This window comes from Schistocerca cancellata, chromosome 1, assembly GCF_023864275.1.
Source record: "Schistocerca cancellata isolate TAMUIC-IGC-003103 chromosome 1, iqSchCanc2.1, whole genome shotgun sequence".
Taxonomy (NCBI): Eukaryota; Metazoa; Arthropoda; class Insecta; order Orthoptera; family Acrididae; genus Schistocerca; species Schistocerca cancellata.
The window spans coordinates 866203093-866228959 of record NC_064626.1 but is presented as its reverse complement, the minus strand read 5'-3'; the positions used below and the strand labels follow the sequence as shown (position 1 = coordinate 866228959).

Sequence of the window (25867 nt, the reverse complement as noted above, 5' to 3'; positions counted from 1 at the left end):
AGCCCAGCATTGATTGCACTGGTGCTGGAGGGCGAAAAACACATTTAATCTGGTATTTCTTGAAAATTCTGCCCATCTTGAAAGACACGCCACCGACATACGGTAGAAAAACCAACTCTGTGGTGTTCTCTGCGTCTTCAGGCTATTCTTGAGGTTTGGAGCGTGCTGGTCGAAATGCATTCCAGATCTGCTTCTCAGAGTACCCATTCTGGGCAAACACAGAGCGCAGATGGCTACGCTCTGCCGATAAGCTGTCCTGATCTGAGATGGCTCTAGCTCTATACACTAGCGTCCGTAATACACCGCTGTGCTGTGAGGGATGATGACAGCTTGTAGCTTGTAAATACAAGTCTGTGTGTGTAGCCTTCCGGAACACACTTGACCCAAGGAGCCATCTCCTTTCCTACGAACCAAAACATCCAGAAACGGGAACTCACCATCTTTCTCTACCTCCATGGTGGAACAGATGCTTGGATGGAGGGAGTTCAGATGTTCCAGAAAAGAAGGAAGCGTTGCTGTCCCATGTGGCCATACCACAAACATATCATCTACATATCTCCAAAACCATTTGGGTTTCAAAACCGCCGTCTGAAGTGCTTTGTCCTCACAATCTTCCATAAAAAGAATAGCTACTATGGGAGACAGAGGGCTACCCATAGCAACACCGTCAGTCTGCTCAAAATACTGGTCATTGAATAAAAAGTAAGTTGAGGTAAGCACATGTTTGAAAAGGTGTAAGATGTCCTCTTCCAGCTTAGCTCCTATGAGTTGTAATGAGTTCATCAGAGGCACTCGTGTGAACAAAGAAACCACATTGAAACTCGCTAGAAAATCGGTAGATACAAGGCGCAGGTCCTTCAGTCGTCGTATAAAATCTTCTGAGTTTCGAATATGGTGTTGACATTTTCCCACCATGGGACTCAAAGAGAAGCCAGATGTTTAGTTAGGTGGTATGTTGGGGAACCTATATTACTAACGATAGGGCGAAGCAGAACATTCTCTTTATGTATCTTTGGCAGGCCATAAAGCAGTGGCGGATCTGGTGCTCGTTCTCTTAAACTCTGAAGAAGAGTCTACAATTGGTCTTCGATGACGTTATGCGCTCACTGGCGCCTGCGCTGTTATAGAAAGCCAACATATAAATTGGCGAGCTTCTCAGCGACATGACAGTAGCTCCTGAAGATGGCGGGCAGTTGTCTTGCTGAAATATTGTGCGGTTTTTACAATATTATCCAGCGTAATTCCCAGGAACCTATCAAGCACATTCGAAAGTGGTTACCAGCTAACTCAAATGTGAACACTAACACAGAAATATAGAGAAATAGTAATATTAAATAAGGGTGCTTGTCCTTCTGCCAATGCACTGTTGAAATTCTAAAAATCAATATATAGGGCAGTCAGAAACAGTCTGAAAAGCTTGTAAGGGTGTTGCACAGTATGCCGTGCTGACAAATAATTGTGAAGAAAAAAATTCAATACAATCTGCCATTTCTGAGTTAATTAGTAGTGAAGTTAGCCAATCGGACCATTGCACATGCAGCCAGAGGTGGTGCCATCAAACATATTCTTCATTTGGTTTCCTAAAACCGAGCAACAGAGCAGTACAAAAATGGACATGGGACAGTCATAAGAATCAAATCTGAGCCAAAGACTGAGCAGTCTCATGCACTATCATCTACACTATGAGAACAACTGACATTAATTGTATGTGGTATGCCACCTGAATTTGTCCATGCAGCGACCTGATTAATTAATTTCAATGCTAATTAATGTATGCAATAAAATTGAAAATATCTGTTGGAAGTAATCATCATAGCACATGTTACAACTCATAGGAAATGTGCTGTTACTATATAGGCCTACAAGGTTAGAATAATTTGCACTGAAGAAGGCCACACAGTGAACAAAATTAATCTGTAAAATAAAGGATTTCAGTATTGATGACTGATGTTGCAATTTATTAAAAATATATTATCAATTTTTTTCTTATAATTATTTTGCAACACAACTTACCCTGCAACACCCTTACAAGCTCTTCAGACTGTTTCTGACCACCTGTATAGTTGAAGTGCATAGGCCCAGAAAAAATAAGAAACAGATCTTTGCAGCTCATCATTCAAACTTCTGGTCTTCCTCAGAGGGCACAAAGTGCCTGGGAAATGTTATTATGAGCTGACGTATATCAGTGTGCTCTGAAGAATGAAAATATCAATGCCGAGATAGAATGTTCAATTCCTATTTCATGCATGTCAGCACAGAGCAAACCAACAAGTCCTTTCTTTATGCAGTTCTATATTTATACATTCAATAATTAACATGTGGAACTGTTGGCATTTAAGAACTGATGCAGATTGTAAGTAAAGCAAGACTGTTCAAACCCTGAATGTTGGTTAGAACACCAAAGTGCTTTGGAACTGGATGTGGTATGCCCTTGCCCTCCTCCAGTTTTTTCAACTGACAAACTAATCGGTTGAAGGAGATCTGCAGTTAATGTCGACTATGAACCACAGTGCATCTTGACAACTTTTCACAGTTAAAAACAATCACTGTCAGAGGTAACAGAGGAGATAAGTGACAAAAATATTTCTAAGACAGACTTGGTATTGAATCTCAGTATTCCCTCCAAACAGCCAAATAATGTATTGCCATAATGTAACATCAAATTCTGTGGCTTATATGTGCCAAAATTACATTAAAACTGTGTTTCTCATTACACCATCAGTTGTTTAAGTCTAATGTTCTAAGGTGTGTTGCAAGTATTGCATTAACTTAGATAAGTTGAAGTATTAGAAGAAACTCTTCAGCTCTCTGCGTAGTGTTCCAGGACAACTTTATGCTTTGAAGTAGTAGATAACTGCCTATAATTTATTGTAGTGGTAGAAACCATTTCTACCTAGAGAATAATCCCATCATAAAATTTTAAGATTGCATCATATGACACAGAAAAGCAGCACCTAAATATCTATTATGAAGACAAGAATAACCACGTGAGAGCTACAAGACATGTGAATACTGAAGAGCATCCACTGAGTCACAAGCTTTTACAATTTTTAATTCCTTTGTTAGGAGGGTTGGCAAACAGGAGATAAGAAAATTTTCCACAAATAAAATACAGATAAAATGGAGAAAAGAGTCATTGCAAAATGTGTAGGAGGAGGAAGGGAGGGGGAGGGAGACAGAGAGCCAGAAGTAGAGGGAGGGGGGGAGGAGGGGGGAGGAGGAAGAGGGAGGGCATGGCAGGAGGGGGAGGGGGGAGGGGGAGGGGGAGGAGGAGGGAGGGCAGGAGAGGGGAAGGGGGAGGAGGAGAGCAGGGGACGGGAAGAGGAGGAGAAGGGGAAGGGGGAGGTGTAGGGGGAGGGAGAGGGACAATGGAAAAGGTTTAAAATTAGAACCACCCCATTCGTTATTTTTCTCTTTCCCGCTGCTTGGTTCATCTCCCTCACCCCTCCTCCAATCAATATGTTTTGATATTTAACTTTCATGTCAGTCTTCACCTTTACGTTGCATGTGCGTGACGTTCAATTAAGACTTTGTGTAAGCCCTGCTACAGTTTCTCTACCTCAGCAAATGGTAGCAACTGCTTTTCTGACTTACATTATGGCACACTGCATATTTACCTTTGTATTTTGTATTTATATTTACAACAGTGGGAAATCCATGATGGGAGATAATATGTATCAGAGGATGAGTCACTACGCATCAAATAGGGGCAGTGCTAAGCAGGGAACAGTCACCATGTTTCCAATGTAACTTTCTCTCCTGAAATATTATGGGCCTCTACACACATTAGATGAAACCATCAATGAAACACTGACAGTATACAAACGTCACACATACTTATTACTGACATTTCACTTCCTACTCACCTCGACGGATCTGATTAAGGCAGGCAAGCATACGGATCATGAAGGAAGCTGGCACGGTGATTGTATCCTTTGTCTCTTCCAGCATGATTTCGTTCCGCTTTGTTAGCTATAACCAAGATTCATAAATAGTGGCAGAAAGAGCTAAAACAACATTGGGCAGCAACAGGCTGATATCAAGTCTGAAAATAAGTGTTCTTTATACATCTTTTTCCACATTGTATTTAAACATTCACTTGAAAAAATTCCACAATATCTCAACTTTTAATACAAACCTGTACTTTACACTGTCCAGTTAAAAAACTACTCATATTTTCTAGTTAATCGCTTTTAATTGCAATCAAATTTTTGAATGTCTCCATTTTGTGGAAAAATTTTGTTTGACAGTTAAATTTCACACGTTACTTCCAGAAAGCATGCCATAAGTATTAATATGGGAACAGAGAGTCCTGACACAAGGGAAATAATGACTCCTTAAATTACTTACATAACCATTAACATATTGACTGAAGTAGTTTTCTTATTTATTCGACTTCAACTAGGGCACACAATATACAATTTTTTTGCTGTTTGGGTGGGATCATCTCGTAATTTCTGTAACAATGTTGTTATGAGAAAGCAGTGCAAAACTGCTTACTACTGTCCCTTTACTGCACATACTGTGTCATGTTACTGGTTATACAGGAAGAAAAGATATGTGCAGTTCAGTACTCCAGTAATTTGCTGAGACAAGTTACTGAAGGAAGATATTTCCTGCTTTATGGAAAAAGGAGACTTTAATGGTGAATAAAGGTAACTCAATATTTGATATGTCAGGTCGATTAGAAGATCCAAGTTTGCTTATGCTCAAGCCAGGATTCCAAATGAATAAAACTGCAGGTATGCCCACTTCCTTGCCGGCAGGTGTAAGTAGTATAGGCTGCCCGTCTTGTTGTATGTGCGTTCTGCACATACACAGATCACTCAGCCACCCCTGACATGGGCACTTGGCTGGGGCAGTACAACTGCATAAGCTAAGGTCTGGATGCCTTGCCTGCATGTCAGCTCTTTGCTCACTCATGCACATTTGTTCCAGAGTCACCTGCCAGTCTGTAGGCAGCCACTCCAGCTGCAACAGTCTGCTATACAGTTTGTATCCACTGTAAACTGAATACCTATAAAATTTCAGAAATGATTCTTGACACAATGACACAATGAATATTTGTACAAAATTATCATTTGTAATGAAAATTCAAGGAATCAGCTGTTTATTTTTCAAAAAACATCCAAGCATTTGCCTTAAACGATTAAGGACAAACACAGAAAACCTGAATCTGGATGGCCTGATGGGAATTAAAACTTTGGAAATTTGAAATTCAATAAATGATGTGGAAGCAACTAACTTTTTCCCAAACAGAATGTTGTGCCTCCTACAGTGGTGTCAGATACCTTGTAAAAGGATGAGCATTGTTAGTTTTGGGAATGAAATTACATATCAAAAGAAACATTTTCTTGAGAAAACAGTAAAATTACAATAAAACATATTTGATGACCACCACTTCCCTTCAGGAGATAGAATTCTAAGTACTTTCCAAAAGAAAGAAGAAATACATTTTTTCTAATTCTGAAGGGTTCTTTCATTTGGCGAGTACTTGGAATTTCACCTCCTGAAGGTGTATACTAATCAGTCACTTTGTCATATACACCTTTGACCTGTTAAAGAACTTCTAATTTGTTTTCTTTTAGATGAACAACGACCAGCGTCTCATAAAACAAACAGCAATGTACTCTTGCATCTACATGAGTACCGTATTTACTCGAATCTAAGCCGCACTTTTTTTCCGGTTTTCGCAATCCAAAAAACCATCTGCGGCTTAGAATCGAGAGCAAAGGAAGCGGAAGTTATGAAAAATGTTGATACGTGCCGCCACAACTAACTTCTGCCGTCGAATATATGCAGCACTACGCAGGCATGCTCTGTAGGCACAAAGCTAATATTGGCGCCAAAACCTCTGCGTCAGTAAATAAATTAAAAAAAAAAAAAAGTGGAACACGAGCTTTTTTTCTCCGCCGCGAGTTTCGACCACTGCATTTTCATACATAATCCAACGAAGTAAATACAAATTTCGTATTGTTCATCTTCGAATGTAGCACAATTTCAGTGTACTACGAAAATCTGACTGGCAAGACTGTTTGGGATGTTTGTCAATATGGCCAACTCTACGTTCTGAATTTTTTCCTATCTGTGAGAAGAGATGGTTGCTAATAGGAACCTGATGAAATTTGAATCACATACAGTATTTTCTTCACCATAAGAATAATACGAATATAAACATTTTGCCATGTATTCTTTCGTGTTTGCTGCTATCTCATTTAAATCCTATCTGCCTAATAAACTACGAAACTAGAGTGAGACAACAGCAAACGCGGAAGAATATACATATCGTGTCATGTTTATATTCGTATTATTCTTATGCCTAATAGTGATACAGTCAGAAACGAATCACAGCAAGTGACTAGATTTTTAAATCTAAGATGACTCTTATTTCTGTGCAGAATTTGATGTAATAAAGAAGCGGCCGCAAAGATTTTCAAACGGAGAAAAATTTTTGCCTAACTCTCGTTCAGAACATGTTCTATCATACGCAGTCTATTATTTGATTCTTGTTGATCATTATCAAAGAAAGCAGCAGAGATTCCTCTCTCTCTCTTTTTTTTTTTTTTTTTTTTTTTTAATTGTACGCGGCGGTAACACGCACAAAAGCAAGCCATGCCGCGAGCCGCGACAGGCCGTAAACACGCACTATCAGAATGCGACAAACAATGCATGACACAATGCAGTAATGCATTTTCAGCTTAGAGTGACGCAAACACCTATAACAAAGAAAACGACACTTATCAGATCAAAGCAAAATAAGCAATCGACTCAAACCAGACGAAGCACGTGAAAAAGGAAGGGTACCCGTATAAATACGGATGGAGCGCCTGATGCATAGCAATGGCTACGTGGTAAAGCTTAACTGCTAAGCTTACGACTTGAACTCAACTACTGTAGCTGTATCGTCATTCATTCGACCTAAATTGTGTCTCATATTACAATGGACCAACTTTGTTTCGATTTGGAGGTGCAGCTTAAAACTTTTCTCTCCCCTTGAATTTCGAGTCTCAAATTTCAGGTGCGGCTTAGATTCGGGAATTTTTTTTTTTTTCCTTTATTTCGAGTCTCATTTTTCAGGTGCGGCTTAGATTCGAGTGCGGCTTAGATTCGAGTAAATACGGTAACAAGAGATACAGTCATTAATTTTTTAATGACACTGCAGTGGAGACTTGATTATATAGACCTCAGTTTACAGATTCAAGATTATCTGGACTGTCCAACTGTGAACAAATATCTTTTTAGTCTAGTTCGTTTGTGCGTTGCTCAAGTTAAGATAGTTGCCAATTGCTATGCCACTGTGTCATTTCACATTTGTGCTGAGAAATGTTAAAGCACAAGAGAGACTTGTTGTTGCTCAAAGATAACAAACATTATGGCTTCATTAAAAAAGAAGAAGAAGAAGAAGAAGAAGAGGAGGAGGAGGAGGAGGAAGAGGAGGAGGAGGAGGAGGAGGTGAAACTGGTTGTAAGTTGGCTGATAAGCATGGAGTAGGTACTTCTACAAAAGGAGGACTTTTGGAAGAAGCTTTGTATTATTGGTTTTTACAAAAACTATCAGCTGGGTCACCAATATCTGGTCCTTTGCACTGTGGAAAGGCATCACAGTTAAATTAAAAAATAGGTGGCAAATAAAGAATGGCTGTACACACTCAAATTTTGTCATGGAATTCACGAATTGGAAATACAAGGTGAGTGAAAGTCAGCTCATGTAGAGGCAGCGAATTCTTTTAAATATGGTTTTAAAAAATAACTGAATGAAAATTATGATGTCTTAAACTTTGTTTACAACACTGATGCAACCAGATTAAACTAGAAATCATTACCATCAAAATGTTTAGCTTCTCAGCAAGAGTGTTCACCTCCAGGATATGGAACAGCAAACAGAAAGTGACAAATTTGTTTGCACAAATGCTACCAAGATCCACAAAATGCCTTTGGTCCTCAGAAAAAAAAAAACCAGATGCTTCAAAAATATCAGGGTTCCTTAAATTTATAAAAACCAAAAAGGTACATGGATGACACCGAAATTTTGATTGACTGGTATGACAACACATTTATCCATGAGGTAAAAAAAATCAAAACAAAATTGGTAAACAAGGAAAGCTTTTGCTTTTGCTTTTGCTTTTGCTTTTGCTTTTACTGGATAATGTGCCAACCCATCCTTCAGCTGGATAGTTAGAGGCAAAAAAATAGATGTTTCCAGTAAAATTTTGCCTCCTTGCAACAACCAAGAGATCAAAGTGTCCTTTAAACATTAAAATGACTTTACAGACAACAATATTTACACAGATCATTATCTGTTGATGAAGATAATGTAGAAGTCTTTTTGTCATTTTTCAAGTACGTGAATTTGAAGGAGTGTTGTTACAGGACTGTATTTATATGTGTCGGATTTGATTGAAAGGAAGACTTTGAACAAAACTTGGAACAGGAAACTGAAATGGGAGAACAAAAATTCAATAACTGATACTGGTGACTCTGTTCTCGAGGATATAAATGAGTCAATGGCAAAAATACTAATATACAGGAATGTAATGCTGATGACATGAAAGAGCGCTTCACTTGTAACAGTAATGATAAAGGTTTTTGGATCATGTCAGATGACGACGTTGCTGATAACATGTTGTGGACAAATGAACAGCACAAAATGCAAAAAGGTGAAACAGAAGAAAACTTAGAAGCCGACTTTTATAAATTGTGAATCACATGCAGTATTCTCGTCACCATAAGAATAATATGAACATAAACATTTTGCCATGTACTGTTTCGTGTTTGCTGCTATCTCATTTAAATCCTGTCTGCGTAATAAACCACAAAACTAGAGTGAGACAACAGCAAACGCGGAAGAATATACATATCATGTCATGTTTATATTCGTATTATTCTTATGCTAAACAGTGATACAGTCAGAAATGAAGCGAGGCAATTGACTAGCTTTTTAAATCTAAGATGACTCTAATTTCTGTGCAGAATGTAATGTACTAAAGAGGCGCCTGCAAAGATTTTCAAACGGAGAAACATTTTCGCTAAACTCTCGTTCAGAACATCTTCTATCATACGCAGACTATTATTTGGTTCTTGTTGATCATTATCAAAGAAAGCAGCAGTGTAAGTAACAACAAATAGCAGTCTCTTGCCATTGTTTCGCTAATGAGACGATTCCTCTCTGTTTTGTTTTAATTGTACGCGGCGGTAGCGCGCACAAAAGCAAGCCATGCCGCGATCAGCGACAGGCCGTAAACACACTGTATCAGAGTACGACAAACAAAGCATGACACAGTACAGTAATGCATATTCAGCGTAGAGTGACGTAAACACCTATAACAAAGAAAACTGCGCTTATCAGCTCAAAGAAAAATAAGCAATCAATTCAAAACAGACGAAGCACGTGAAAAAGGAAGGGTACCCGTATAAATACGGACGGAGCGCCTGACGCATAGCAGTGGCTACCTGGTAAAGCTTAACTGCTAAGCTTACGACTCGAACCAAACTACTGTAGCTGTATCATCCTTCATTCGACCTAAATTGTCTCATATTACAGTGGACCAACTTTGTTTCGATTTGGAGATGCGGCCTAAAACTTTTCTCTCCCCTTGAATTTCGAGTCTCAAATTTCAGGTGCGGCTTAGATTCGGGAAATTTTTTTTCCCTTGATTTAGAGTCTCATTTTTCAGGTGCGGCTTAGATTCGAGTGCGGCTTAGACTCGAGTAAATACGGTACATCATCAGTTGTGTGCTGTCCTTTACAAAGTTTAACTGTTAAAAGTGTAGTGGAACCACTGTCTACATAGATCAGGTTTGTTAGGAGGAATGTTGAAGTTAATTTACAATGTGCTGCTTGTAAAATATACACATAATCAAATTGCTAGTAATGCATATACAATTTCCAGGAATATAATGCCATTTACTAATGAAGAATTGGTTGACATGCTCTTAGCTTACGTGAATGTCACCAAAATGCATCAAGGGCTGCAGAAATCTATACAGAATGCTTCCCAGATGCTATCCAACTCATCCCACTTTTGTTAATGCCAACTAATGACTTTGCAGACCTCAAATTTTTGTCTCAAGAAAACCTATCTGAAAGAAGATGGCTACCAATAAAGTTGCAGAACTAATGGTTCTTCCCTCTACTGCTAAATCCATATACCAGTTCTGAACAAATACAAAGATCTCCTATTCCACATTTCTCTACATTATTAGCTGCACAGCAATGATCAACATGCCAACAGGATCAATGTGCTGCTCATGATTCTTTTACTGGAGTACCAGTGGGTGAGAAGAGGCAGTGCTACTCAGAAAGTATCTAGCATTATCACCTGATATGAGGCTATCAGCAGTCTTCCTCTGGAGCCAAATAAAGCATGTGCTATGTAAGGAGGTTCAACCAACTTAGAAACATGAGACACACAATTACTGCTGTATATAAGCAATAAGAGTAGATTATGTTGGCAGCATTGAGTTCATCAGTGAGGCAGCACATACAAAAGTATTGTGATGCAAATGATTCTCACTTTGAACATTCTTTAAAAAAAAAAAATCAACAGAAATGTACTGCTTACAATGATCTCTTCATTGTCATTTTCACAAGTTTTGGTTTCATTTATTTCGTGTATTATTTTAATGTTCGATTTATTGCTGATGTGCAAATGACACTGTATAGGTAAAAAGCCCCCCCCTCCCCCATGCTGTGTGCGCGTGCTCGCTCGCGTGCACGCACACACACACACACACACACACACACACACACACACACACACACACAAACACGGATTTTACCAAAATGGTGCATCAACGGGAGAGTACCTATGGACAGACCACACTAAATATGGTTCCTGAAGAAGAGCTATGATTTTTGTTTCCTGAAAGTAGGCAGCTCTACTGAGTGGCTTAATGATGATGGCATCACATTGGATAAAATATTCCAGAGATAAAATAGGCCCACGCTCGGATTTCCACGTAGGGACTACTCAAGAGAATATTGCCAACACAAAAAACAAAACTGGCATTCTATGGGTCAGAGCACGGAACGTTAGAACACTTAATCAGGCAGAGTGGTTAGAAAATTTAAAAAAGGAAATGAATAGGCTGAAGTTACACTACTGGCCATTAAAATTGCTACACCATGAAGATGACATGCTACAGACGCAAAATTTAACCGACAGGAAGAAGATGCTGCTGCTGTTATTTTGGTCTTCAGTCCTGAGACTGGTTTGATGCAGCTCTCCATGCTACGCTATCCTGTACAAGCCTCTTCATCTCCCAGTACCTACCGCAACCTACATCCTTCTGAATCTGCTTAGTGTATTCATCTCTTGGTCTTCCTCTATGATTTTTACCCTCCACACTGCCCTCCAATACTAAATTGGTGATCTCTTGATGCCTCAGAACATGTCCTACCAACCGATCCCTTTGTCTAGTCAAGTTGTGCCACAAACTTCTCTTCTCCCCAATCCTATTCAATACTTCCTCATTAGTTATGTGAAGAAGATGTTGTGATATGCAAATGATTAGCTTTTCAGAGCATTCACACAAGGTTGGCGCTGGTGGCAACACCTACAACATGCTGACATGAAGAAAGTTTCCAACCAATTTCTCATACACAAACAGCAGTTGCTTGGTGAATCGTTGTTGTGATGCCTCGTGTAAGGAGGAGAAATGCGTACCATCATGTTTCCGACTTTGATAAAGGTCAAATTGTAGCCTATTGCGATTGCGGTTTATCGTATCGTGACATTGCTGCTCGTGTTGGTCGAGATCCAATGACTGTTAGCAGAATATGGAATTGGTGGGTTCAGGAGGGTAATGCGGAATTCCGTGCTGAATCCCAACGGGCTCGTATCACTAGCAGTCGAGATGACAAGCATCTTATCCGCACGGCTGTAACGGATCGTGCAGCCATGTCTCAATCCCTGAGTCAACAGATGGGGACGTTTGCAAGACAAAAACCATCTGCACGAACAGTTCGACGACGTTTGCAGCAGCATGGACTATCAGCTCGGAGACCACGGCTGCTGTTACCCTTGACGCTGCATCACAGACAGGAGTGCCTGGGATGGTGTACTCAACGATGAACCTGGGTGCACGAATGGCAAAACGTCATTTTTTCAGTTGAATCCAGGTTCTGTTTACAGCATCACGATGGTCGCATCCGTGTTTGGTGACATCACTGTGAACGCACATTGGAAGTGTGTATTTGTGATACTGACGTATCACCCGGCGTGATGGTATGGGGTGGCATTGGTTACACATCTCGGTCACCTCTTGTTCACATTGATGGCACTTTGAACAGTGGGCATTACATTTCAGATGTGTTACGACCCGTGGCTCTACCCTTCATTCAATCCCTGCGAATCACTACATTTCAGCAGGATAATGCACGACCGCATGTTGCAGGTCCTGTATAGGCCTTTCTGGATACAGAAAATGTTCGACTGCTGCCCTGGCCAGCACATTCTCCAGATCTCTCACCAATTCAAAATGTCTGGTTAATGGTGGCTCAGCAACTGGCTCGTCACAATACGCCAGTCACTACTCTTGATGAACTGTGGTATCGTGTTGAAGCTGCATGGGCAGCTGTATCTGTACACGCCATCCAAGCTCTGTTTGACTCAATGCCCAGGCGTGTCAAGGCCGTTATTACAGCCAGAGGTGGTTGTTCTGGGTACTGATTTCTCAGGATCTATGCATCCAATTTGCGTGAAAATGTAATCACATGTCGGTTCTAGTATAATACATTTGTCCAATGAATACCCGTGTATCATCTGCATTTCTTCTTGGTGTAGCAATTTTAATGGCCAGTAGTGTAGATATAGCAGGAATTAGGGAAATGCAGTGGCAGGAAGAACAGGACTTATAGTCTGGTGAGTGCAGGTTTACAAATACAAAATCAAATAGGTGTAAAGCAGGAGTGGGTCTAATAATGAATAAGAAAATATGAATGCAGGTAAGCTACTATGAACAGCATAACGAATGCATTATCATAGCCAAAGGAGACATGAAGCCAACATTCAAAACAATAGTACAAGTTTATATGCCAATTATCAATGCAGATAACGACGAGATATAGAAAGAAAGTATGATGAGATAAAAGAAATTATTGAGATGCTTAAGGAAGAGAAAAATTTAATTGTGATAGTCGACTGAAATTCAGTAGTAGGGAAATGGAGAGAAGGAAATCAGTAGGAGAATAAAGACTGGGGGGAAAGGAATGAAAGAGGAAGCTGCCTAGTAGAATCTTGCACAGAACATAATTTAATAATTGCTAACACTTGGTTTAAGAATCATGAAAGAATGATGTATATGTGGGAGAGATGTGCAGACTTTAATAGAAGGTTTCAGATTAAGTCCTAATACAAATCCTAGGTAATTAATGAAAGAAGAAAATATAAAAATGCAGCAAATGAAACAGGTGAAAGGGAAAACAGACATCTAAAACTGAGGTTGGCAGAAAGTGTAAAATGGCTAAATTAGGTATGAGAATTACCAAACAATGGGAACTCCAGGAAGTAATATCAATAAAGTAGGAAAAGACAGCTTGCTAGTTACCGTAAAAAAGACATGTCAAGCTGTATACATGCACAATTAAAGGACACTCACACATAGCCTTGGCCACAGCCTTTGTCAGTAAAAGAGAGACTACTTTCACTTCCCCTTCTTTACATGATGATGTATTCCGGCTCGAAATGCTGGAGTTGACAGTCGTGTGTGCGCGGGGTGTGTGTGTGGTTGTGTGTGTGTGTGTGTGTGTGTGTGTGGGGGGGGGGGGGGGGGGGGTTACTGACGAAGGCTGTGGCCGAAAGCTATGTGAGAGTGTCGTTTAATTGTGCCCATCTGCAACCTGATTTGTCTTCTTTATGGTAAGTAGCAATCTGTTTTTTTCTACATTGTTGAGATGAGAATTATGATATAAAAGAATAATTTGAAAGAATGAAAGACCAACATGGAAACAAGGCCCCTTGGGTAGATGGCATTCCCTCAGAAATACTGAGATCCTGGAAAAGCTAGCCATGACAAAATTCCACCTGTTGCGTAAGATATGTGAGACAAGTGAAATACCCTCAGACTTAAAGAAGAATAAAACAATTCCAATTCCAAAGAAGAGACGTATTAACAGATGTGAATACTACCAAATCATCAGTTTAATACATCATGGTTACAAAATCTGATATAAATTTCTTTTCAGATGAATGGAAAAACTGGCGGAGGCCAACCTCAGCAAAGATCAGTTTGGGTTCCAGAGAAATGTACAAATGCTACGACTTATCTTAGAAGATAGGTTGAAAAAAGGCAAATGTATGTTTATACAGCATTTGTAGGTTTAGAGAAAACTTGTGACAATTTGGACTGGACTACACTCTCTGAAATTCTGAATGTCACAGGGATAAAATACAAGGACTGAAAAGTTATTTACAACTTGTACAGAAACCATACTTAGCTATATGTGTCAAAGGACATAAAAGGTATGCAGTAGTTGATAAGAGTGAGACAGGGTTGTCACTTGTCTCCAATATTATTTAATATGTACACTGAGCAAGCTGTCAAGGAAACCAAGAAGAAATTTTGAAATGAAATTAAAGTTAAGAAAGCAGCATAAATACTCTGCAGTCTGTCAATGACATAATTGTGTCAGAGCAGCTAAGGAATAAGAAGTGTAGTTGAATGGAAAGAAATTATAAGATCAACAACAACAAAAGTAAAAAAAGGGTAATGGAATGTAGTTTAAAGTAAATCATGTGTTCTTGAGAGAATTAGATTAGGAAATATGACACCAATACTAAAAAATAATTTCTGTTATTTGAGCATCAAAATTAATGATGGCTGAAGCAGGGGAGAGAGAAAATGCAGACTCGCAATGGGAAGAAAAGCATTTCTTAAAAAAAAGAGTTTGTTGACATCTAACATAAAGTTAAGTGTTAGGAAGCCTTTCCTGAAGGTATTTGCCTGGAGTGTGACCATGTGTGTAAATGAAACATGGACATTAGGCATTTAGGACAAGAAAAAGACAGAAGCTTTTGAAATGTCATGCTATAGAAGAACGCCGAAGGTTAGATGAGTACATCAAATAACAAATGAGGATGTAATGAACTATCAAAGAATGATTAAAACTATTTGGGTACATCAAACAACAAATGAGGATGTAATGAACTATCAGAATGCTGAAGATTAGATGGGAAGATCAAATAACAAATGAGGGGTAATAAAATGAGTTGGAGAAAAAAGAACTTTATGCCACAATTTGACTAAAAGAAGGCATTGCTTAATGAGAGAGACCCTGCGGTATCAACAAACTGTAAAATTGGTAATGGAAGAAAGTGTAGAGGGTAACCAAGACTTGAATACAGTAAGCAGGTATAAATGGATGTTGATTGTAGGAATTCTGTAGAGAGGAAGAGGCTTCCATTGAGAGCTGCATCAAAACAGTCTTCAGACTGATCAACATAATGCCCAAACTCTTAGCCTTTACAAATGTCTGCTTGTGTCTGTGTATGTGCGGATGGATATGTGTATCTGTGCGAGTGTATACCTGTCCTTTTTTCCCCCTAAGGTAAGTCTTTCCGCTCCCGGGATTGGAATGACTCCTTACCCTCTCCCTTAAAACTCAAATCCTTTCGTCTTTCCCTCTCCTTCCCTCTTTCCTGATGAGGCAACCGTTGGTTGCAAAAGCTTGAATTTTGTGTGTATGTTTGTGTGTCTATCGACCTGCCAGAGCTTTTGTTTGGTAAGTCTAATCATCTTTATATATATATATATATATACACACACACACACACACACACACACACTGTGAAGGTGACACCTTCAAAAGGACACTTATGCATTAGCTTTTGGATAAAGCATTGCGGTCTGAACTCCCAGAGATGGCAGTCATGTGTGCAGGAGGTGTGCTTGCTTGTCTAAATGTGTGTGTATTTTTTCATTAATTTATCAGTGGTATGTAAGATACTTCCAAAACTGTATAAAATATTTCTCTAAACCAGTATTCTAGGCCTAATTTTCGCCACAGCAAAAATGTGCAATATTCCGGATCAGTTAGGCGAGACGTGTTATTCACTACATATGTAACCCAATGCAAAATTTGGCACTTTATTATCACTTCTGTATATGCACATAAATAAGTTCAAATTTGAACATTACCACACTATAATAATTTTAAGTCTGAAAAATACAAAAATTCCACTGAAGATGGCACATGAAGAGCTGAAACATGCTTGGGAAAAGTAAAACAAATTAATAGTGTCTTGCATAGGGGAATATCTCTCTAATTTTTGTCATCAAGCACAGAAAGAAGAGGACTGACATCCAAATGATGTTTGTTTCAACACCATGCCACCATGATAGATTTGGTGATTTTACATTGGTGGTATATGTTAGGATTATATTTGGAAGGAGTGTCTCAAGAGAAGTAAAGAAATAGTAACTTGTATTTGTGCATCAAAAATTAAATACAATTATAAAAATTATAAGAATAAAAATATAACTATCACATATGTTGTTCTCTTCCTTCTACAATGCAACTAACAAAATTTAAACATAATAATCAAATAATGAAGCAACAAAACAAATAGATAATTACTACTAACAAGAAAATGAACACCACCACCACCACCAACAACAACAACAACAACAACAACAACAACAACAACAACAACAACTAAAAGGCAACAAAAAAGGAAAAGCCCCAAGAAATAAAAAAAAACAAGCAATTTTTACTCTGAAATCCGTATCAAGAGTACTATACAGATTTACAGTTTACCTACTACTCCATCTTTTAACTCCCAAAAATAAGAACCTTTTGCCTCTAAAACTTTAAAGATTGAATGATGCCAATTAAGCATGCTAGGACACTTCTGTTGTAACGAGAAGGAAAGAAAGAATTAAAAATTTATGAAGGAAGATTAAGATTTAATGTACTATTGATGATGAGGTCATTGGAGACTGACTACAAGCTCGAGTATAGGAAGAATATGGAAGAGAACCGGACATGACCATGCTTTTGGCATCATTCTGACACTAATCTTATCTGATTTGGAAACACAAGCAAAATAGAAATCAGGACAGACTAATATTCAACTGAAGGAATTTTGGAAAACCATGACAGAATGAGGATGGCCACTTAAGATTTCAATTCTGCTCCTCCAAAACAGAATTCATCACCTTGTGGATTGCTTCACCTCATTCAGGAAGTGACAGAGAGCAAATGTTCGTCTAACAAACTTGGGCAAATACATATATACAAATGCATATATACAAATGGTGACAAAAATACAAATGTAGCTCTAATCAATAAATGCAACAAAGTGAATTTTTATGCTCTTTATTTATTTTGATACTAACTGACAACCCCCTCCTCCACCATCCCTAATTCCATTAAATTTCAGTCCTTCGGAATTTTCAGTGAAACTCAGTCTTTTTCTTATATTATGTACAACTACATCCCCTCATGTCAGACAGCTCCTTCTTCCACACTGAAATAATTCTTTTCTTACATCAATTAGCAGTGGTTCTCTATTGTTTATCTTGTTAGAGATACTGTCTTTCACTCACCTATGAACTGATTACAGCTTCATTCCCAATTAGCCAATCTCTATACAACATGTGCCTGTTGAAACTGAACAAACTATTCACTTGTTGTCTTGTCTATTTTTATTAGTTCTTACTTTAAATTCAATAGTGTTAAATGGGAAAATGGACACCCTGAAGCACCTGGTTGATATAAATCAAATTATTCATATATTATACATGTTGTAACTGTACATGATCACAACAACAAGTTCAAATACTTATGAACAGATTGTCTTGGACAATAACTTGAGTATCTTGTATGGCCTCCTCTAATTACAGAGCAGCACTGAAATTGTGCCTCAAGTGTCAGATGTCACCTGGAGGGACAGAGTCCTGTTGTACACCGTCCGACAAAGGAAGTGGAGTACCCAGAAGTGGAGAAGGAAACAAAGTGTTGTGAGGCTATCCTGCGTTATATCAATGATTAAAAAACTGAGTCAGATTTACAAGAAACTTGGCAGCATGAGCCCACTTGTCAGTACGACATTATAAATCTTCTGGCATGGATGCAAGCAGTCATTCCGTTGGGGAGCTGCCACACACTCATTCCATTGGGGAGCTGCCATAAAGCCATTTCATCCTCTCCTGAGGCACACTGGCCCACAACTGTTGCAAATGGTCCCCAATATCCTGGGTACTGGCACTGGGATGGATTTTACACCCAAGCTAGTCCCACACATGTTCTATCAGGGACAGATATGGGTATTTCTGCAGACACACAAATAGCTCAGCATCACACAGAACTGTATATACATACAAACATGCCATAAGTGGACAAGCGCTGTCCTTTTGAAAAATGGCACCATGATATTGTCGCATAAGAGGTGTCGCATTAGGACAAAGGATATTGTTGCCATATTGTTGTGCAATCTGAGTTCCCTCAATCACTTCCAGCTGTGACCTGAAGTCATACCTGATATTTCCCCACACCATGGCACCACAAGTAACACGGCTGTGCGTCTCCAAAACACTGGAAGAATGGGACCTTCCCCAAGTCATCACAGTACTCATCAACAATAGTTATCCAAAGTAGTGCAGAACCACAATTCACTGCTGAACACAACGCAACACTATTCATAAGTAATCCATGCATATGGATCACGGTACCACTCCAAATACAACTGTTTGAGTTGTGTGTTGACAGCAGTCTACGCATGGGACAGTAACTTGCTAGTGTGGCTGTCGCTTGTCTCCAATCAATGGTGTGGAATGACACATGGAGTCCATACTCATCCTCAGATTGCAGGCACAGATGTCAAGGTTTACAATGTGCTTCGCCCACAGTGATCCTCCTTTTTGGTGATCAGATGTGGCCGACCATAACCTTGATTATGATAATACTTGCCCAAACAATTCAAAGCAGTACAGTACTGTACCACAGTCACATTCAAATGCTCCACAAACATGATTATTCCAGAATTCGGCCAGCTGGCCAAATGGAGACTCACAATGAGGCCCCTTTCAAACTCCGTCTGCTGATTATGTTGCCTCACATGAGCAAGCAGCATCTCTGTATTCTTCACATTGGTCATTCAACACCTACAGTTGTTCACACCTTTTATATAACCTACCAGACCTGGTAACAACACAAAACATGAATGACACTAATGCACTCTGGTGGATGTTTTACCTTTCACAGCGGATTGCAACTCTAATTATTTACATACCTGACAATGGTGTGTATGTGTACTATGTTACATTGATATCTGACCATTTCTTCTGGGTACTTCATTCTTTTTGTCGGGCAGTGTATTTACATCCATTGTCACAAGATGCTGGTTACGTAGACCTTATCATAAGGCAGTGGTAAAATATGGGGAGCAAAAGGCTATTTACAATTTATTTACAATTTGTACAGAAACCAGATGGCAGTGATAAAGAGTCCAGGGGTAGAAAAGGGATGCAATGGTTGAGAAGGGAGTGAGGGAGGGTTTTAGACTATCCCTGATGGTATTCAATCTGTATATGAAACAAGCAGTAAAGGAAACAAAAGAAAAATTTTGAGTAGGAATTAAAGTCCAGGGAGAAGAAATAAAAACTTTGAGGTTTGTCGATGCCATTGTAAATCTATCAGAGACAGCGAAGGACTTGGATGAGCAGTTGAAGGGAATGGACAGTGTCTTGAAAGGAAGATATAAGATGAACATCTACAAAAGCAAAACAACAATAATGGAATGTAGTCGAATTAAATCAGATGATGCTGAGGGAACTAGATTACGAAATGAGAAACTTAAAGTAGTAAAGGAGTTTTGCTATTTGGGCAGTAAAATAACTGATTAGAGAGAATATAAAATGTAGACTGGTGATGGCAAGAAAAAGTTTCTAAAGAAGAGATATGTGTCAACATCAAGTACAGATTTAACTGTCCGGAAGTCTTTCTAAAAGTATTTGTATGGAGTGTAGCCCTGTGTGAAAGTAAAACATGGATGTCAGACAAGAACAGAATAGAAGCTTTTGAAATGCGTTGCTACAGAAGAATGCTGAAGATCAGATGGGTAGATCATGTAACTAACGAGGAGGTACTGAATAAAATTAGGGAGAAGAGGAATTTGTGGCACAACTTGACTAGAAGAAGGGATCAGTTGGTAGGACAGGTTCTGAGGCATCAAGGGATCACCAATTTAGTATTGGAGGGCAGTGTGGAGGGTAAAAATCGTAGAGGGAGACCAAGAGGTGAATACACTAAGCAGATTCAGAAGGATGTAGGTTGTAATAGTTACTTGGAGATGAAGAATCTTGCATAGGACAGAGAAGCACGGATAGCTACATCAAAACAGTCTCTGAACTGAAGACCACAACAACAACAACAACACACCTACATGTCTTTTTTCAACTTAGTTCTGATGTTTGTTTCATAATTCGTGCTAATGACACACAGGGTATAAGAAAAGGATATAGTCTTTCATCCCTACAGTTCAATCTGTATATCAAAGAAGCAATGATGGAAATAAAGGAAAGGTTCTGGAGTGGAATTACAATTCGGGGTGAAAGGATATCATGATACGATTTGTTGATGACATTGCTATCCTCAGTGAACGTGAAGAAGGATTACATGATCTGCTAAATGGAATGAACAGTCTAATGGGTACAGAATATGGACTGAGAGTAAATCGAAGAAAGATGAAAGTAATGAGAAGTAGCAGAAATGAGTATTGATGGTCATAAAGTAGATGAAGTTGGAATTCTGCTACCTAGGCAGCAAAATAACCAATGACGGATGGAGCAAGGAGGACATCAAAAGCAGACTAGCACTGGGAAAATGAGCATTCCTGGCCAAGAGAAGCCTACTAGTATCAAACATAGGCCTTAATTTGAGGAATAAATTTCTGAGAAAGTGTGTCTGGAGCACAGCATTGTATGGTAGTGAAACACAGACTGTGGGAAAACCAGAGAGGAGATTCTGCACAGAATCGGAGAGGAAGGCAACATGTGGAAAATACTGACAAGGAGAAGGGACACGATGATAGGACATCTGTTAAGACATCAAGGAATGACTTCCATGGTACTAGAAGGAGCTGTAGAGGGCAAAAACTGTAGAGGAAGACAGAGATTGGAAAACAGCCAGCAAATAATTGAGGATGTAGGTTGCAAGTGCTATTCTGAGATGAAGAGTTTGGCACAGGAGTGAAATTCGTGGCAGACCACATCAGACCAATCAAAAGACTGATGACTCAAAAAAACAGAATGAATGGCCACCGCCAAACTGTGCGTGTGCCTGTGTGCTCAGGTGCCTCCTACAACCTTCAGAAGGGAATTTCATTCAGAAAGCTAGCAAAGCAAAACTCTGCACCTTTTGTTTGTGAACCTGACAACGACACAGCCCTTCTGCCTTTCGGTGAGTCATCTCCTTTATTCCTACATAATTAGAAACTAAACTGTGAAACTCTCACCACTCTTCGACAAGTCAAAAGGTCCACTATGAGACTTAACTTCTGAGGTCATCAGTCGCCTAGAACTTAGAACTAATTAAACCTAACTAACCAAAGGACATCACACACATCCATGCCCGAGGCAGTCGAACCTGCGACCGTAGCGGACGCTTGGCTCCAGATTGTAGCGCCTAGAACCGCACGGTCACTCCGGCCGGTGGCTATACCCTTCATTCGATCCCTGTGAAACCCTACATTTCAGCAATATAATGCATGACCCCATGTTGCAGGTCCTGTACGGGCCTTTCTGGATTCAGAAAATGTTCGACTGCTGCCCTGGCCAGCACTTTCTCCAGACCTCTCACCAATTCAAAACGTCTGGTTAATGGTGGCCGAGCGACTGGCTTGTCACAATATGCCAGTCGCTACTCTTGATGAACTGTGGTATCGTGTTGAAGCTGCATGGGCAGCTGTACCTGTACATGCCATCCAAGCTCTGTTTGACTCAATGCCCAGGCGTATCAAGGCCATTATTACGGCCAGCGGTGGTTGTTCTGGGTACTGATTTCTCAGGATCTATGCACCCAAATTGCGTGAAAATGTAATCACATGTCAGTTCTAGTATAATATATTTGTCCAATGAATACCCATTTTATCATCTGCATTTCTTCTCGGTGTAGCAATTTTAATGGCCAGCAGGAGTGTAGTTTTGAGTCTGTTCACTTGCTTTATTAGTCTGTAACTGGTGCCAGAGACATCTTTGCTTTGTACATTTTTATAATGTGACTAGGTTTTACCTGTGACTTTGTCCACACTTTAAAGGTGCCGGTGTGGCTGGCGGCTCACAAAGCTTTGCCATGCAGCCGGCACATTTGATTGTTTGCAGCAAACAACAATGCCCTATGGTGTGTAACAGCACATGGTTTTATGGCAATACTATGAGAACTTTGATTCTACCCAGCATGTCAAAGTGAAAGCTGTATCACATTTTAAATTAGACGTGCAAAAATACAACTGAAAATCACATCCAATTTCATGCATTAGTTTTTGCGTGGTGCACATACATACACACAAAAATCCTGAAAATAATTTTTTTGCTTTGATAGCCGTTAAATAAACACCCTCAAATTCAGTTTTTTTTAATATCTCCTATGTACAGACATCTTCAAGTTACAATTTTATTATATGTGTAAATTCTCAATACAGTGGAAACCACTGAGCGTATTATTCAAAGAGTACGGGTTTATATGCAGCAGAGCTATGTCCAACACTGAATGATTTTCACTGCCAATGTCTTGAGTAGCTGAGTGGATGTCTCTCCGGATCACCATCATTTGAAAAATTGTTAGAGATACCGTTAAGGGAACACTTCCTTTGAATTGTAAAGCTGACAATATTAAATGAAGTACAGACTCAAGAGCTACACCATTCTCCAATGCTATGGATTTGTAAACTGAAAATTATTAACCTGTTATTGAAATAATTGTTTAACCAATTACCTGTGTTCGTGCTTCATGTTTTACCATTCAGAGGATACAGTGGAGTGGGGTACTGCTAAGTGCTAATGCTTAAAATGTGCATCACAGGTGGTCAAAGCCGTGCACTATCAAAATTATTGCTCAAATTTTGATGCAAAATCAATTGCAAGGTTATTATTTCACCAGTGTTCTGTTTTCCTCTCTAAAATATGACTTCAAGTCATTACGGTATTAAAAACTCTCAAGTATATGCCAGTACCAAGGGTGAACAAATTCTGAGCGATAAATAAATGTCTACTGTATTCAGAATCATCCAAATAAAAACTACAGTGTTTTATGATAATATCAAACACAAATAGCTTATTCCTTCTTAGTTACATACTGAGAACCAACATACTTTTTTACTGTTTAAACTTCGGGGTACACATGAACAAACAAGGACTTTACCTTATGCTTCAGTAGTTCCCTCTTTTCAGACAGCAACTTTGGAATCACTATATAAAATAAATGTCACCCACTTAATAATCTTCTAATTTGTAAAAGAAGTTGATGATTGGCCTCCAAGCACCGATTGTTACATGTCTGTACGTCTCGGGACTTGTGTCGACTGCCCTTTTTGGATCGCTGTTCCCAATGTCAACACTCCCGTGCTTTTACATTTCTAATTGTTGTGCTGTGTGGCATTGGTTGTATGCAAGGGGTTTGTTGCATGAACTAAATGTCCCTAAGAAGCTATTGTTGGCCACCAATGTTAGCTCCAACACACCGATTACCCTATTCTTCATCGTGACACCAGAAACGTTATTAATCAGTCAGCAGAATGTTGCTAACTTAACCAAATGGTAAGATAATTCACCTTTTTCACTAGTCTACTTGCAACAAATAAATTCTATACCTGAAGTGACTGTCAAAAAATAAAGAAAAAAAAACCTCTAACTTGACAAGAGTTTTCGCGACCAGGCACGGGGACCATAGCATTTGCTAACTACTGCTACGTGCCTAATCTGGCACTGGATGTACCAGAAAACATCTCACCTATGAACTGGTCATCGTCTAAAGAATTGATATTGTGATCAGAGACTGGAGTAAAAAACATTTGGCAGTTACCATAGTTTACTCAATATTCTTTCTCCTCCTGAAATATACTTCACTGTCATACATTCAATTCTGTTTTTTTGTTGTACTGCACCCTAAACAATGTCACCTAATTCATGTAGAAATCTAAAAACCAATAATCCCTACATGGGCAATCTACTTTTACAGATCAAAATGTATCATCACACAGTAGAAGGTAACATAAAAGAATCTGCTGCTGTCGTGCACTTAGAATTAGCATGTTAACTTCTGGTGTATGTACAGTGTTTCCTAATTTTATTATAACCTGCTGTATCTTACACCCTCTAATTACGTGATAATATTGTAGAACACAGAACTGTAGTCTTCCTTTGTATTTTATGCCTATTTCTCCAATTTGTTGTCTGCCTGCAAAGTTGTATTGTTGTACAGAAAGTTTATGAGGAAGTTGAGAGAACTGCTTTACTCTTCTTTTAAAAGAAATAGTATAGTATTTCAATGAAATCCAAGCCACTTTAGGTACTAGCAAAACAACACCAGTCAAGGAATTTAATATAAAAAGGCTTAATAGCATTGCTGTGGAAAAACACACGACAATAAAACAGCAAATTAGAAATAATCAAGCATACAATATCTGATTATAACAATTCAAGGCAACATCAGAAGTGGGATCATCAATAAAATACTCAGACAATAAAACTAACCAATATTCATAATTCATAATCATTGTGTTAATGCTGGAAAAGTGTTTTACACTGAAGGTTGCATACTATAATTCATTTCCTTGGAAGTATGTTACAGAACAAAAATATAAGTCATGCCCACTCATCTTCAATTAAAAATGCTACTGGTCCTGCAAAAAAAGGGCTATTTGAATCATTGGTGGGGTTAAAGCCAAAGGTTGTAGCCAACCTTCACATCCTGCTTGAACCATGATTAATATGTAATTTCTGTTGTTCATAAAACTGCAAACAAATGTAAATTCTAGTCACTACAAAATTATAACTAAATATAAAAACAATATTATTACTCACACAAAAGGACTATTTGAAAAAGGATCCAGTACCTTTAGGCACTAAATTAGGATATGGGCTGCTCCAAATTGTTCTACGTGTTCACTGACTGAACCTAACATTATTTCAAAGATCTGCTTATTACTAAGCACTTCTACATATTCACAAATACTATAATTTCAGGCAGATGAACATGTATCACTGCTAGTAAGTTCAATGAAATACTTTATAAATGATTTGTTACCAAGACTTAACATAAAAATTGCCATGGATTACCAGAGAACAAAAAGAAAAAGTTCTGCAGGTAAATGATTTATCCTAACGCTTCAGTAGGGACAATGAGGTATACATAAGAGTGATGTTGTACCTTCTGTTTTTAGGCACGCACAAAAGCAATTTATGTTGAACAGATCATCATCATCATTATTGTTGTTGTTGTTGTTGTTGTTGTTGTTGTTGTTACCACCGATACACTATACATAATACTATGACCCCTTCCCCCCACACAACACACGATGAACCATCTGTACCCTCATAACATACGCACCATATCTCATAATCAAAAAACTAACTTACTGTTTCCGCCAGTTCGGCATCAAAACTGGCTTCCTCACGAAGTGGAGCCCAAAGCTTCACATCATAGTCAATACCAGAGGTTGCTAGCACTGGTAGAACAGGATGTGGCTGTAGACAATTGACAACATGATGATCAGCTTCCAAAAGCATGACCAATGAGCCAGTCAAACGGTCCCAAATAAAAACATGGCCACAATCTGATCCTGAAAGCACATAATCTTCACCCCAAAAAGTTGCCTCTTTTATCATTGTTCTGAAAAAGAACGAAAAAGGAAAATACAAAAGCACAAACT

The 25867-nt window shown here is 38.9% G+C and overlaps 1 protein-coding gene across 3 annotated transcripts in view; it reads right to left on the bottom strand.

Annotated features, from left to right (window-relative positions):
• Positions 1-25867, bottom strand: part of LOC126189637 (DDB1- and CUL4-associated factor 6-like) — a 202828-nt gene that overhangs the window by 26753 nt on the left and 150208 nt on the right. For all 3 annotated transcript variants that reach the window (XM_049930961.1, XM_049930960.1, XM_049930959.1), the window contains exons 13-14: positions 25575-25827; positions 3867-3972 (exon numbers count right to left, since the gene is read on the bottom strand). In XM_049930961.1, coding sequence (XP_049786918.1) covers positions 3867-3972; positions 25575-25827 — 359 coding nt within the window. The remainder of the gene's footprint in view (positions 1-3866; positions 3973-25574; positions 25828-25867) is intronic.